The sequence below is a fragment of the Micromesistius poutassou genome, assembly GCF_964030765.1.
Source record: "Micromesistius poutassou genome assembly, chromosome: 14".
Taxonomy (NCBI): Eukaryota; Metazoa; Chordata; class Actinopteri; order Gadiformes; family Gadidae; genus Micromesistius; species Micromesistius poutassou.
The window spans coordinates 8,717,238-8,733,222 of record NC_140284.1 but is presented as its reverse complement, the minus strand read 5'-3'; the positions used below and the strand labels follow the sequence as shown (position 1 = coordinate 8,733,222).

The window sequence follows — 15,985 nt, the reverse complement described above, 5'->3', positions numbered from 1 at the left end:
GCTCCATGGTGGCGTTCTCCTTCTACGGGAACAAAATACGATCGGAATTCCAAGACCAGAACTTCAGAGCTCAAAAGTATGTGATAAAAGCATCCGTTTGAAACGCAATCCCTCGATTGAATGGAAGTAATCAGTGGCTATCAGCCCCGTAGCTATGAGTTAGCAGAGAGCTACTCTACTCTCCCTAGCAGTAGGTTTCAGTAGCATCAGTTTGTATATATGATAACGATATCAGGCATCTAACAACATACATTTAGAGACTGCCTCAGTCATTGTGGTCGACACGTTGTCATTATAAAGAGGTGCAACAGGTGCATGTTTAATGTTTAATACCTTGGTGCGCTGGTACAACCCACCTGCAGGTTTGAGATCGGAGTGGGCGTGTTCATCGGCTGGGCAGGCTCCACCCTATTGGTCACTGGAGGTCTGCTGATCAGCATCTTCTCTGGGATGGAAGGATGCCAGTCAAGGTACAGTGAAGGCCTGCAGTCGAACCCTTCACCCTTCACCTCTCACTGTTTCTTTACGTCGTTCAATCCATAGACTAGTTAATGTTATCAGCGTTATGAGTTAGCAGTGTAGATTACTAGTGTACACAGTTGCTCAAGTATTCCTAGTTCAGATTACAAGTGTACATATCTTCTGGTGTCTATACGTCCTTTAGACTGAGGAGGACTGAAGCATAAAGCTGAACTGTTCTTCAATATATCTTTGTTTTATACAACCCAAGGAATAGTTATCAGCCCCTACACATCGCCGGTGTTATTGTTTAGTCTGTGGTCAGGTACTATTTCTAAAGTGTTATAAAATATCTGCAGGTGTCTGAGGTGTCTGCACTGTCTGCCCTTACCCTATGCTGACTAGGACTGAAGCATTACCTTAAACCGTACCTTCACTCTCTTCTCGGTGTATTCAACCTGGATAAATAAAGGTTTCATTCAGCCCAGAACAGTATTTCTAACATCACCTACACCCACTTGCAGCTCCAAGGCCAAAGGTGTACCTAACTACAGCTTTCCTGAGGACTACAGAGCTATCTCCGGCAAGGGGACCTATATCTCGTCGGTGGGCTCAGCGGGGGAGCTGGGGGGGAAGTCTTCCCAGGGCAGCAGTGTTGAAAGCAGGAGCAGCAAAGCATCTTTTGATACCAGGAGCAGCAAGGCATACTCCTCCAACGCCTATGTGTGACCAGGAGATGAACACAATGTAAAGGGATATCACACTTAGTTAAACTGTATGCCATTGCCTGTGTATTTTTGTTTGTATCCTGCTTAGGGCCGGCCCAAGCCTTTTGGGGGGCCTAAGCAGAATTTGTTTCAAGCACCCCCTCCCACTACCGCGGAGTCATCTGTTTGACGATTATTGACACAAAAGGCACACCATATCACATTATGAATTGCATTAATACAGGGATGGATTGTGAACTACTGTCCCCCTGGCAAAGAAGCATAAAGACCCCCCTCCTCCAATTTATGCAAAAGTGGGTGTAAATGGGGGAGTGGGGCGGGTCTGGGGGTCCTCCCCCAGAACATTTTGAATTTGGTAGATGTGATTAAAACCTTAATTCGTTCAGATTCATAGCCTATAACCTAACTTGCAGAGCCTGCACAAGCAAACTAATATAGCACTGGGTTTAGCTGCCCCCAAACTATAAGTCTGCTTTAAAGGCATAGCCTATATTTTGTAGTATAGTTATAGTATAGTTGTTATTTACCCCAAACCAGTGTCTTTTTAACCTCAGAGGGTACTGAAATCACAAATCTATTTTAAACTCTCATATTTGAAGTGAAACACTAAGTGTGATTTACTGAACTTAAACTTAAAATCCCCCCCCCCCCCCCCCCCAAAGGGTTAGGGCAGTTGCTTAGTTTGCTTATGCCTCGGGCCGGCCCTGATGTTTTTAGATATTGGCGAATAAAAATGAAGTAAATAATAAAGAATGTTACTTTATAGATTCATTATGGACGTTGTATGTATCGTAGCCATTGTGTAAAGCCTATTTTGAATCGGGCCCATCATGCAATACCACCAATAAAATAATGCCATGTTTAAAATATACTATGACGACATACTACATCATACTTACAAAGCTGTCTTTCCCATTAGTGATTCTTATTCACTTTCTCTCGGATCCCCTGTGGGTGAAACTTTGTTTATTCAAGTAAATTTGCATTTAAACAACCCAGTGATGTGGCCCTCACTCTGACAGGGCTGTCGTGGCCCCTCTCCGTTGATCCAGACCTGGTAGGCGGGGCTTCTCGGCCATTCAGCCAATCAACGCGTTTAGTGGGCGGGGCCTCCCGACCGCTCAGCCAATCAGCCCACCCCACGACCGGCCGTGTGCATTGTGTTGGGTCTCCTATGTCTTGCATAGGGAAGTGGTGCTACTTCACACCGCGTAACTGTCACCCCATGTCACTCTCAGGATCTTCCCTAACCCCAGTTTAACAAGGTGAGAGCTGTGATTAAAAAAGACGAAGAAGAAGAAGAAGAAGAAGAAGAAGAAGAGAAGATTCTGAACCATGGTCTCCATGAACTCTGTGCACAACATCCTGACCTACATCCCATATGCTCTGGTTCTGATCGACCTCCGCTATGAAGGTAGGTGAAGCTTCCTTCTGCGTTGACCCTCTCTACCTTGACTCGTTTGGGAAGTTACACTTTTGCCATTTTGGGTTCGGTGTTGGATCCTGTGTTTCAGACCGTCCTGTCTTAACTTGGTGAGCAGAAGGAGACGAGCTAACTCAGGCTAACTCGAGCTAACTCAAGCTAGCTCTCTGTCATGGTTTCTGCCTGCAGAAAAAAATGCTTTTGGTTCTTGGTTTTGAAAACATAGTCTCTTATCCAGGACGAGCTTCTCGACGTGTTTTGCTTATTACTAGGTAGATACAGAATACAGACGTACTGAAGAAGACCTGAGGTAGCCTAGTGGACCATTAAAACACAGGCATACTTCCACCTTAATGTCACCTGCTGTTGTGTTGTTGTTAAGTGGTCGGTCGTGTATTATGAGCTCTGAAGCCAAGGGTGGATCACCTGACTGCACCTGACTCAAGCACTGCTTCTCACTGCTGTTTGCCCCCCAGGAGTGAACTGTGACACGGATGGGAGTGTGGAAAGTCACCTGGCAATGGGGAAGAAGCTCCTGGCGGCTGGACAGCTGGCTGATGCTCTCTCTCACTTCCACGCTGCTGTCGGTAAGGGACAACATGCCACCAAACCTTATTAACACTGTGTAATAGGGCTGGTACATCTGAATGCATTTCTGGGCGATACTCATACATATAGATAGGATCCCAGAGAGTTGTCGTACTGTCACTGTAATCTTCACATCCACATGTAAAGATTAATAAACTGTAACATGATCTTGGTTTTGCCATATCTAAGACGAAGATTGGACTGGAAATGCTGGGGTACTTTAAACATCAAGTGTTCCCTCAATAACAAATTATTCCATGGTTAAATAAAGACAGACAGAAAAACCATGACTAAATACATTAAGACTTTCTCTTCTCAATGCTCCTATACTTCCAACATGGAAATGGTGGATTTTGTGATGTTGCGGTGTAAAAGCCCTACATGGATACGGGCGTATGTGTGTATGTGGTCCTGTGTATCTTAATCTAGAGAGCATGGCATTCATATTTCCATGGTTTGATTCTAAGTATGTATGTATTTACAGTATTGTAAGACGCTTTGGAATAAAACGTCCACCAAACGTAAGCTTGTAACCTTGTACTGCGGTGCTATGTTGGCTAGTTCTCACTCGGAAAATAGATTTGAATCTCAAGAAACGTCCTGGTTTGATATAGGTAAAATTTGCCATATGTATTCGGCATATGTATTTTTGAATGCACATTCTGATGTATATCTGACCCCCACAGACGGAGATCCACATAACTACATGTCGTACTACAGGAGAGCTACGGTGTACCTGGCAATGGGCAAGTCCAAGTCCGCCCTGCCCGACCTCAGCCGAGTCATCGAGCTGAAGCCCGACTTTACATCGGTGAGTTTCACCAAAGTCATTTGAATCGAGGCTCAGCCCACCGGTTTATTCAAAAGCTGAGGCGGTCATAGTACTCCCTGAACGAGTGAAGGAGTATCCTTAGTGAGAAGGGCTGTGGGCTACGGCTAACGACGTGGCCCATCTCTATCTCTAGCCGTTGGCGTATTATCAGTTCATTATGAGTTCAATCAATGTTGTTCCATGGTTGTATTTTTTAAAATGTTTTTTCTCTTTCTTTACAATTTCCGATCACATTTCACCTAAAAGTCGCGCGCAGCTTTCCATTCCCCCTTGGTATTGTACATCACACAGAGAGGCGGTGACCCACTAAACTTAGTGGGAAAATCTTAGTGGGTCACTGGCATATTTTAAGAACTGCACTACTCTCATCTGGCCTGCATCGGGTCTCTGCCGTCCTCACAGAGGGAGGTCACATCCACCCTAATATTGGGCAATGTTACACCCCATAGACTAGGAGCTAACCATGAATTGATGGGAAAACTGGGGAGAATGTCAGCTGTGTTAACATATGCTGGGCTGTGTGTCGTGTCGCTTTGAATAAAAGAGTCTGCTAAATGCCCTAAATGTAAATGTTCTCGTCTCCACCAGGCCCGGCTGCAGAGGGGGAACCTACTGCTGAAACAGGGCAACCTGGATGAGGCCGAGAGCGACTTTAAGAGAGTGGTGAGTGTTGGGGGACATGAGGGTCAATCTTAAGTCGACACTAGTACACAGACCAAGAGGGAGGAAGGGAGTCTTTTCTTGTTGTGAGTGTGGTACTAACGTTCACCAGGAGGTGTCACTGTTGGACTGTAGGATTGTTTTGATGTCGGGTGAATCTTTATGTCTTTGTGTCAGGATTTTTTATTAGTCCCAACATGTACGTCAAGGGTATGTCAATACAGATTATGTATAGGCAAGGGCTTTGAACTAATTAGAATACATGAATATTTGCCTTGATTATTAGTTTCAGGGTATTGAGAATCATGAACATTGCTCTTAATTGGGGCAAAGTCAAACCAAAGTGTCCGGTTCTAGTTGTAAATTATCAGTAAAGCCCAGATATCATTTTTTAAAGCCCAGATATAACCCTGCTCCCCATATTTGTAGTCCGAAACCTTCATGTCTTGTGGTCTCTTTGATAGCTCTTCATTATTTTGGTCCCAGGATTGTAGTTGTTCAGCAGAGGCCAGGGCTCCACCATAACTCCCCTACTGATGTTCTCTTAATGCTTCCCCTTCGCTCCAAGTCTCTTCCTCAAAGGGAGCGCGGTGACTTAGGGCTCCGCTTACACATTCACTCTGCGTTTGGCTGCTGCTGACATGTTGCCGCCGCGAGGTCTCCGCCAACGCCACCAAACGCACTGAATGATTGGCATTTGAGCGAACGCACAGCAGAAAGAAGCCATTGAAAGTGGTTCAGCGGTTCAGCTCCGGCAGGTTTTAGCGAGAAGAACCCGCTGACACGCGCTTAACCTGCTCTTTCTCCCCGACCTGCAGGTCATGCTATAAGCAGTTAGGGAGGGAGGGAGGTGTGTGTGTGTGTGTGTGTGTGTGTGTGTGTGTGTGTGTGTGTGTGTGTGTGTGTGTGTGTGTGTGTGTGTGTGTGTGTGTGTGTGTGTGTGTGTGTGTGTGTGTGTGAGTGTGTGTGTGAGAGAGCTCACAAGCCCCCAGCCGATAGCGATCTCATCTCCCAGCTTTTTTTTTTTACGTGAGCCGTATTTCGTCGGTGCGATGGCCGGAGGTGCAGCAGCAGGGGGGGGGGCGACGGGCTGATCAGCAGTCCCCAAAACATCCACGCCTTGTGAAGCATCACATTTCATCCACTGCTCTCCCTCCTCGGGCCCAGCTAGCAGGGAACACGCAGAGGACGGCCGGCACTATTTCTTAAAGAAACAGATAAAAAAGGCTGTTAGCAGAGATAGATCCTGTGAATACGGTGACCTTTATTACTAGTGTGATTGTGGTGGTGTAAACGCTGCTGCTGCTGCCAAAGGGATTAGCCATCCTTTTTAGAGGTTTCGGAGTCTTTATCCCCGACCCCGCCGGAGTCGGGTACAGGCAGCAGAACGAGCGCGGCGTGCACTCCCTAACTCTGAAGCCTGGCTTCCACTTTCCTCTGTCTCTGTCTTCCTTGTTTTCAAAAGCTCTCACGGCACAAATGGATCCACTCTCGCCCGGCCATTGGTGTCATGAAACACAGCCTCTCTCCGTAATGGAGGCTCAGGGGCTAATCCCTGCTCGCCCCTGAACCGTGTACGCCTCGCGGTGCCGCGCTCCATGTCATCTGCTCTCGCGCTCTCTTCCGTAACGGGGGGAGTCTTCCTGTTGCTGTCATAAAGACCCAAACGCCCGCTCTTCGAACCTTTCTAAAATCCGTCTCCCTTGCAGTTGAACTCCCACCCGACGGAGCAGGAGGGGAAGGAGGCCCACGGCCAGCTGACCAGGGCGGACGAGATCCAGCGTCTCCTGGCCCAGGCGCACGCCGCCTTCGGCAGCAAGGACTACCCGGGCGCCGCCGCCATGCTGGACGCCATCATCGAGGTGTGTGTGTGTGTGTGTGTGTGTGTGTGTGTGTGTGTGTGTGTGTGTGTGTGTGTGTGTGTGTGTGTGTGTGTGTGTGTGTGTGTGTGTGTGTGTGTGTGTGTGTGTGTGAGAGTGAGATTCTTTGATGGAGAAATATAATTTGTTTTATACAAATCCTCCTATAATGGAGGATTCATAGTCACTTCAAGATGAAAAGGGAACACTGATACATCTTTTCTGCTGGTTTTGATTGGGTATGATTTTGTATACTTTTTTATTCATGTTTTAAGTTGTATTTATGTGCCACATGTTGAATGGATTCACCCACTAATGGGGAATATTGGGAACTGGGTTTCGCCCATTGTGTGGTTAGCTTAGAGCAGGGTTTTGTAAAGTGATTGTTGATCCAGTTGGGGCGTGTGTGTGTGAACACTGTGCGGTTGGATCCAACCAAGGACGCACTGAGATGGTCTTCTGGGTCCCAAGATGAACCAGTTCAAGTCCCTGGTTCACCTTCAGAGCCTAATGGGAGCCTGTTGACAGCCCCTCTGACGGCTTGCGTGTCCTCCCCCCCTAGACCTGCGTGTGGGACGTTAGCTCCAGGGAGATGCGGGCCGAGTGCTTCATCCAGATGGGAGAGAACGGGAAGGCCATCAGCGACCTCAAGGCCACCTCCAAGCTGAGGAGCGACAACACCAAGGCCTTCCTGCAGCTCAGCATCATCTACTACCACCTGGGAGACCACGAGATGTCCCTCACGTAAGAACCTTATAACATCACCTGGGAGACCACAACATAACCTTTATAACATCACTTGAGGCCAGGACATGTCCCTCACCTAAGACTCTTTATAACATCATGACAATACCACATATCTTATCAACCCGTCGCCCCTTTCCTGAATCCCGCCATTCCTCCATACACTTTATAAACATTGAGCCGCTAAAAGCTCCGCCCCTGGTCTGTGATTGGCAGGGAGGTGAGGGAGTGCCTGAAGCTGGACCCCGACCACAAGCAGTGCTTCGCCCACTACAAGAAGGTGAAGAAGCTCAACAAGCAGATCCTGTCTGCGGAGACGCTGATCCAGGATGAGAGGTACACCCGTCTGTCTGTCTGTCTGTCTGTCTGTCTGCCGCTCAACCACTGTTCCTGTAAACTGTATCAATACGAATTTAATACATTTGCATATTAATGAATGAATATGCATTATCATGAAGCAAGAGCGAGCGAGAAGAGTGTGTTGGGGTTAAGGTGGTGCAATATCACCGTCTGTCTCCCTGACCTCCAGGTACGAAGAAGCAGTGAGCAAGTACGAGGCGGTGATGGAGACGGAGCCCAACGTACCGCAGTTCTCCCACAACGCCAAGGAGCGCATCTGCCACGCCCTGGCACAGGTAGGACCTCCACCCCCCCCCCCACTCCACTCATTGACCGACAGTCGCCACCACCTCCACCCCAGCCGTGACGCAGCACCGCGCTCCCCGGCGTGGGTGCACGACACCCGTTTTGCATGGCTGGGATCCTGCTGGTTCATGTGGAGTCGGTATGGCAAGAGATTCCTCCGGTGTTTCTAAAGAGATCTCCAAGAGAGCTCCCAGATCCGGTGTCTGTACGCCCGGCACGAAGCGCCCCGGCAGCCCACCGCACAGGGAGAAGGAACGCTGTTGTTCCATCAATTACACTCCCACAAAAGTCCCACGTTGTGTTTCTCGCTGTAGCCCACTGCCAAAGTTACAACACAGAGTAGTGTCCCAGCTTCCCAGAGAATCCTATTTTTAGCCGCCGTTTCACACTGAATAAAATGCATGAGATGTCCCGGAACATCAGCGGAGATACACGACCACAGCGGCACAGGACAGACTCGGGGACACGTTTACACACTGGAAGGGTTGTTTTTCCCCAGATTTTTACCAGAACGTTGCTACAGAAGAATTTAACGATGTCCGGTGAAGCAATGTCCTATTTATTGACGTGTGTGTGTGTGTGTGCGTGTGTGTGTGTGTGTGTCCCTCAGGCACAGCAACCCAGCCGAGCCATCGCGGTGTGCAGCGAGGTGCTGGAGGAGGACCCTGAGAACGCGGCCGCGCTGAAGGACCGAGCCGAGGCCTACATCCAGGACGAGCAGTACGAAGAAGGTAGGCACATCGTCTGGATCGCCTGCTCCTCCGCCACCAACCTTCTCTGAGGTGGTCAACGCGCGTGTTCCAATAGAGGCCAGGGCGGTCTAGACTGAGGTGGTCAACACGCGTGTTCCAATAGAGAGTACAGTGTTCCAATAGAGCGTAATACAGCGTTGGAGCACGAACCGGGGTCCACCTTGGCACTAGAATCAAAGTTTAAACAATGTCAACTTTGACCTCTCAAAGCGCATCCAATCAGAGATAGCGGTTCTCAGGTTCGACCAGAGAACCGCGAGGTTCTAACACCAACGGGATCTCACCGCCAACTGCTACTCTTCAGTTCTGAGCCTGCAGAACTTCCATGGTGTAAGAGTAAAAGATGGTGATCTCCGCTTTGTTCGCTGGCTGTATTCTGAACGGCATTCTGATGGTGGCCGTGGTGGTCTTTAGTCTGGTCTCTAGTGTCGTCATTTTTTGGCCTCGGTTGCTGGACAGCAGGGTGTCACATTTTGCGGCCATTGCTTCATCACGGTCTGGAAGCTCCTGCCCCGGGCTCTGATTGGTCCTATTGTTTTATAATCTTTGAGGAGAGGCTTTCAGCGGGTCGCCAGTCTGCAGAGGGGAGCAGAACGAGAACAGGGAGCTCAAGAACGGCCCCAGCAGGAATCTATTGGGTTTAAAGTAAGCACATCCTGGGTGATCTACAGCTGCCCTGCCTCACAGCTACCAGTTAAGCACAGATGCTCATTCATCAAACAGCTAGTCCTTGGCAGCCTCTCTCTCCCTCTCTCTCCATCACTCGCTCGGCCCAAGGTTAAGAACTCTGATCTGTTTTTCCTTTCCTTAGTCGTGATGGTCGCAGCTGAACATCACAAGAATAAAACGAATGATGTGTTTTCATAACGAATGGAGAGAGCTGCCAGTGTTCAGACAAAGAGCAGATGGATCGTCTCCCTCTGCATGATTTAATTAAGAATTCCTTCTCCTCCTTTTTTTATTTAAATGGAAAGTGATTCATTGTCCAGGAGATATAAAGGATACTTCCTCAAAATATGGATCTAGAAGGTGCATTTCAGCACATATTTGGGATTGACCCTCTTGTTCGCGTTGATTTATCGCTTAATCAATGAGGAGCCGCCGACATTCTGAATGATTAGAACTGGAATGTGCGCAAGAATGCACCACATTGCTGGAAGGTAATGTGCAGTGTGCTTTTTTTTTGCATTCTCGTTTTTTTCAGTTTTTCCGTTGCCACAGTGATTTATGTCACCCTCATCGAATCCTCGTCTTATGACTGCGCTCGCCAAGTCGTTCCTTCTAATAATAATGCTCGTATTAATATGACGCTGGAGATGGTTAGGGCTAGGTCACACCACACTGGGCTAGGTCACACCACACTGGGCTAGGTCACACCACACTGGGCTAGGTCAGACACTCTGGGCTAGGTCACACCACTCTGGGCTAGGTCAGACACACTGAGCTAGGTCAGACCCCACTGGGCTAGGTCAGACCCCACTGGGCTAGGTCAGACCCCACTGGGCTAGGTCACACCACACTGGGCTAGGTCACACCCCACTGGGCTAGGTCACACCACACTAGGCTAGGTCAGACACTCTGGGCTAGGTCAGACCACTCTGGGCTAGGTCAGGCCACACACTGTCCTGTGGACCAGGGTGTGTCTGGATCAGAGGTGTTGGTGTTGTTTCCCCAGCCCTCTCGGGGGTGTCTGACCTGATCAGCACGCGGTCGCCCCCCCGGAGACACACGACCAGAATAACCAACCGGGTTGATTGCGTCTCCTCAGAGGGGTTCAGAGCCCGCCTCCACGGGCCGCTTGTTCCCCGCTTTACTGCAGAATCTGCAAAAACAAAATACAATTCAGCCCGACGATAAGTAATAAAATCGCACCTCTGGAGCATTGGGTGGGACCTCGGGGGTTGGGGCCGTCATTAACACACATTATGAGGTGTGGGCGTGAGGGGAGGGGATGCCGAGCGATCTCACACAGGCTTTTAAACTGTCAGAACACATCGGGGGCATCACGCACGGTGACAGGGTCCCAGGCGGATGTTGCTGCTGCTCCGCCGTGTGTGTGTGTGTGTGTGTGTGTGTGTGTGTGTGTGTGTGTGTGTGTGTGTGTGTGTGTGTGTGTGTGTGTGTGTGTGTGTGTGTGTGTGTGTGTGTGTGTGTGTGTGTGTGTGTTTTCTTTTGTCTCACACACACTTCAGTACACATCGCAGGGTAAACACATCTCGAAGAGGATGGCAGAACTTGGCAGGCGAGGGGGGGGGCGGGGTTCTGAGTAGAGGGAGGAGGGACGGGACGGGGGAGGAGTCTGTCCAAACAGAGGCGTGGGCTGGGGGCTGATGAAGGGGGTGAAGCATGTTGAGTCATCACTGCACATCTCGTCATCGCCACCCTCCTATAATGAGTGCATGAACAACGTCCCTGATTCATGTTGTACACAACAAAAGACAAACACACTGTAAACACCGGAGGCTAGAGACTAGTCGCTTAGCGGACTCTACTATTCAAAACGTCACCTCATCCTCCTCCCCCCCTCTGGTTCCCCTCAGCCATCAGGGACTTCGAGGAGGCCGGGAAGCACAGCGAGAACGACCGGCAGGTGAAGGAGGGCGTGGAGCGCGCCCAGCGGCTGCTCAAGCAGTCCAAGAAGAGGGACTACTACAAGATCCTGGGCGTCAAGAGGTAGGTGGGTGGGGGTGGTCTCCTCCTGGGTGGAAGCTAGGCGGTTCTTTGGGTCTTGGTTGTCATGGTGGTTTGGTGATCTGCCCATTTGACGACAGAAATCCCTGTCACAGTCATTTGAAGGATTAGAAAAATCCTTATTTTTATTTGTGAACTATGTGTCACAATACACAGGTGTGTAGTATCACCCTCCACCCATGGTCACTTTTTTTTTGTCTCCACGCTACAGCCGTCTCCATCACAGGCCAAACGGCAATTTATGAACCGAAAAAAAAGCATTGCATTGAAAACAATAATTGGAAGATCATTATCAGTACCACTATCGATAGGTCAGCATCAGTTTAACCTCTCAAGACCCCCCTGGTGTCGCTCCACCCCCCTGTGTTGAGGTGTCTAACGCCCCCCCCCCCCCCCCCCCCCCCGGTCTGCCCCTCAGGACGGCCCAGAAGAAGGAGATCATCAAGGCCTACAGGAAGATGGCGCAGCAGTGGCACCCAGACAACTTCATGGATGCCGAAGACAAGAAGAAGGCCGAGAAGAAGTTCATCGACATCGCCCAGGCCAAGGAGGTGCTTACAGACCCCGGTAAGAAACCCTACAGCCTGGCCCAGGCCAAGGAGGTGCTTATAGACCCCGGTTAGAGCCCTGGCCCAGGCCAAGGAGGTGCTTATAGACCCCCGGGTACGTTATCCCGGTACGGGCTGGGGCCACCCTGATCTCAGAGTTCACCTCCTGTCTCAGTCTGGCCTCCAGCCCGTTGACAGCCTCTCCTCAAAAGGCCCAACAACGCCAGAACCAATCAGCACTAGGGGGAAGGGAGTTCAGTAGCTGAATTCAAAAATCAATGGCGACGCCCGAGGAAAGGGACGCAAACGAGGGAGCAGATTCAATAACTTAATTAGTAATGTAATGAATCTGATTGGCTGATTGAGTTCTACCGAGCAGCGTCTCGCCCCTCTGCGTGGATCCCTCGCCGCCCGGTCGCCGGGGCCAGACGGAGATTCGTTAACTCTAATATCTCGCTGGTCTCTCAGGCCAGACGGGGGGACAGCCATCTTGTCTAGCGCTCTGCCATCGCGGCGGTGAATGTCAGCGGCTCTCTTCTGGAGGGGCCCCTCCGCCCACCGCCGGGGCCGTCGGGACCCCGGGGGTCAGGGGAGCGGTGACGTGACCGGCGGTGACACCAGCGCTGCCTCAGCGTCCTGGTCGTGTCCCCGTCCCGGCGGTTGTTGTGTTCCGAGGTGACGCCCCGGGTCTCTGAGCCCCTCAGACCGCTGGTCTACAGACGACACCCGTCAGTCCTCTTTTATGATTGATTAATCAATTGATTAGTATTATTATGGGATTTATAACATTACAATTTATGATAAATAAATAAATGATCTAAATGATCTGAAGCACAGAAAGGCAACCAAATTGTTACAATTCTGCGACACGCAGCAAATGCGTCCTTGTTATCGGCCAATATTGTCACAATTATTTCAAATGTTTTTACGCTATGAGCAACATGTTTCTTTCTGTTGCTCCACACTCTGTCACTTGTTGCGAAGAATACAAGTATATTCAGCCCTGTGAATTTCCTCAGGAGTTTTCCTCTCGTAGGGTTGAAAAATCAAATCCTGCGCAAATAATTGAACCCCGATATCAAGCTGATTGTGCACCACTAGACGACCGAGGGCACTCGCTAGCTTCCCGGTAGCTCTGGCTTTAGGTGCTAATGTATGTGCACGTGTGAGGCGCATGTGAGGGCTACTGCAGTCACAAGCCTCCTCTCCGTTTGTTCCCTCAGAGATGAGAGCAAAGTTCGACCAGGGGGAGGACCCCATGGACCCTGAGACCCAGCAGGGCGCCCACCAGCAGCAGCACTTCCACCAGGGCTTCCAGGGCTTCAACCCCTTCAGCTCCGGGGGGTCCGGCGGCCCCTTCAGCTTCAAGTTTGGCTTCAACTGATACCGACAGGAAGCCAATCAAAGCTCCAGAAACTGTCCTCTGGCGCGGCCAGTGCCTCGGCCCTTCCTCCTCCTCCCCCCTCTGGCCCCCTGCTCAACGGGGGAACCCCCTGGCCTGCAGAGAGCCAGTTTAGTCCGAATGCATCGCTTTTAATGAGGCATCCCAGGGATTGGTGCGTGATCCAGGCCGTCCTGATGAAGACGTGGCCTTGTTACGGAACAACGGAACCTTTAGAGTCTGTGTGGCGGCGGGGAGGAAAGGAAAATCTGTTGCTATGCTAACAATTGATCGGCCATGTTTTATGAAGCTTTCACCTGCAGGGAATTTCACAAAGAGAGTAAAATATTAATTCTGAAGCAACACTGCACCTCGGTGCATTGCGGTCCTGAAATTCCCCGTCCATTCACCAATACTTGTTCTGAAATGTACAGAGCTACATGTATTATGTACATAGGAACTATTTTTAAGAGGAATGGATTTTTTTCTGAAATGTAAATAAAGATCTATTTATGCAGACATCAGGAGTGTTAAAGTGTTAAACGTGCAGTGTTACGTGCAGTGTTACAGTAGCTCTGACAGGTGGTGGTTTCTTAATCAAGGATGCGGCACATTTTTGCAGTGAATTATTGATGCTAAAAACGATCCGAGTTGGTTGTTTTCACGGCACACCTCCTTACTTCCTCCTGAATCTCCTTCCTCCAGCTCGTTAGTGGTCAGTCTGCTGCAGTGGACTTGAGCGCATTCAAACATGCACTATGGAATTATGGGTAACCGTCAGTAGTGAGTTTAAATGACGTTTGAGTGCAGAGCTGAATTAACCATCCACACTGGCTTCCTCCATGATGTTCCTCCATGGTGTTTATTTGAAAGATTGAAATTAAAACATGTTCCTCGGACACACGAGAGCTCTGGTCCACCAGGGAGAGCATCCAACCCCAATTTTGTTTTACGATTTGAGAAAAAGCTGATTGATAAATACTTGTTATTGCATGATTGTTCATTATTTTTCCTGAGACAATATTTAATGGCATGGAAAGTATGATTACTAACAAGTCAATAAGTATTCAAATGTAAGATCATTTCAAATGATTTGTAGTGTGATTGAGAATTCACTGATCATTGACTAAGCCTCAACTATAGTGAGCAGAAATCAGGTCTTGTAATGTCTGACCACTCACTATAACTAGTGTTGGCACATCAGGCGTCCAGGCCCAGTATTAATACCGTAGCTACATCTACCATGGCGGGCTGCTCCTGGGTAATACACCAGCTCTTCACTTTAATACTTCAACATTAAAGAATATGCCCACCCAGACAGGTGCATCTGCAGCTTTCGGTTTGAGCATTTGAAGACGTCTCGGCAGAGATCAAATGGTGTTTTGACACGATACGGGGCTTCTTACATATTCAAAAACCGGGTGTGCCTTGGCAATTACTCGAGGCATGCGCTTTCAGTGCATTGTGTGTCAACGCGGTCTGGCGTCGCTCGCTGGAAACGAGACACAGAGGAAAACACAGAAAGCCGGGGGGGGGGGGGGGGAAATAAGTTCAGACGTCCGTGAAAAAATAGATCTCTCTGTTCTGTGTTTGGCTTCGTGACCGCTCGCCGGCCGACTTCTGTAGCAGCACGCGTCCGTCTCCCTCCCGACGGGACGCGACCGGCTCCGCGGGAACTCTCCCCCTCCTCCTCTGCGGCCCTACAGCTCGTCCCTCTGGCCTTCTGCGGCACACAGACAGACAGAACAGGAACAAAGCATTAGACATCAAAGCGCCGTCTCCCAGCCGCACTTTCAAGGCGGACCGACATTGTAAACGTTGAACAGGGGTTGTCTCCGTCCTCTCGGCAAGGGGGGGGGCGGGGGGGGGGGGGGCTCACCTTGTTGTGGTTCGGGCGAGGGCGTGGCGGTCGGCGTCTGACCCGGGCCGTCGCCCCCCCGCCCCTCCTGGATGCGTCTGAGGAGGCGCTTGATGTCGTTGTCGTACTCCACCCACTCTGGCACGATCCTCGCCGCCGCCGTCAGCTTGGGCTCCTTGGTCCGGGGGTTGTTACACTGGGGGGGGGGGGGGGGAGGGGAATAAAACACATCAGTCACCGAGAGGAACCACCATCCCTCCCCCCCCCCCCCCACTCCACTCTACTCTCTGACACAGACATCTGAACCTAATTTCATTTCCTGCACTCCTAGGAGGACATTAGGACCGCGTCTCGAGTGTCTGTGCGGCTAAGCGGTGTCACTTATGCAAAGAGGGGGAAACCGGCGCCGACTCCCCCCTCCGAGGAAGAGAGGGGAGAGGGAGGGAGTACCCAGAGACCAGTAAACCGCCGCCCCCCCCCCCCCCCCCCCCCCCTCCTCTGGAAGAGACTGGAGGATCCGTCAGCAGCCGTCGCCACACTGGGAGCGGTGATCGATAGGGAAGTGTCTGCTGGTATGTGAGTGAACCAGCGCGGGGCCATTAACCTCTCATTGAGCGTAATGCCGTTAACCTCGTGAAGACGTCTGAAAAACCGGGGAAATGAAGAATGTCCCCGAGCGTTGAGTGCGAAAAAATTAAATATGAGAAAACGAACGCACCCACCGGAGGAGCGTTATGGGCTTGGCATTTAGCCTCGCTGGCTAATTTCCCCGCTTCATATCTTTCCACTCCCTGGTTCCTTGTAAGCGTCTTAGCGT

General features: G+C 50.2%; 3 protein-coding genes across 3 annotated transcripts in view; 2 read left to right on the top strand and 1 right to left on the bottom strand.

The window, feature by feature from the left end:
- The window catches only part of LOC311358201 (claudin-10-like), a gene marked incomplete at its 5' end in the record, with an annotated part of 2,418 nt that extends 1,154 nt beyond the window's left edge, over positions 1-1,264 (top strand). Inside the window, 3 exons of the mRNA XM_084478213.1 lie at positions 1-76; positions 363-470; positions 984-1,264. The exon at positions 1-76 is cut by the window's left edge and continues 6 nt beyond it. Of these exons, the coding sequence (XP_084334339.1) occupies positions 1-76; positions 363-470; positions 984-1,188 (389 nt within the window). The 3' untranslated portion in view covers positions 1,189-1,264. The remainder of the gene's footprint in view (positions 77-362; positions 471-983) is intronic.
- A 1,094-nt stretch (positions 1,265-2,358) lies between these two features.
- On the top strand, positions 2,359-14,860 carry dnajc3a (DnaJ (Hsp40) homolog, subfamily C, member 3a). The gene is made up of 12 exons (XM_084478477.1): positions 2,359-2,601; positions 3,087-3,197; positions 3,885-4,009; positions 4,619-4,693; positions 6,400-6,552; positions 7,112-7,293; positions 7,510-7,629; positions 7,823-7,928; positions 8,549-8,669; positions 11,231-11,363; positions 11,800-11,948; positions 13,153-14,860. The coding sequence occupies exons 1-12, from the start codon at positions 2,523-2,525 to the stop codon at positions 13,311-13,313; spliced, it is 1,515 nt and encodes a 504-aa protein (XP_084334603.1). The 5' UTR covers positions 2,359-2,522; the 3' UTR covers positions 13,314-14,860.
- A 37-nt stretch (positions 14,861-14,897) lies between these two features.
- uggt2 (UDP-glucose glycoprotein glucosyltransferase 2) overlaps positions 14,898-15,985 on the bottom strand; it is a 40,676-nt gene continuing 39,588 nt past the window's right edge. The window contains 2 exon segments of the mRNA XM_084478924.1: positions 14,898-15,033; positions 15,190-15,364. Of these exon segments, the coding sequence (XP_084335050.1) occupies positions 15,011-15,033; positions 15,190-15,364 (198 nt within the window). The 3' untranslated portion in view covers positions 14,898-15,010.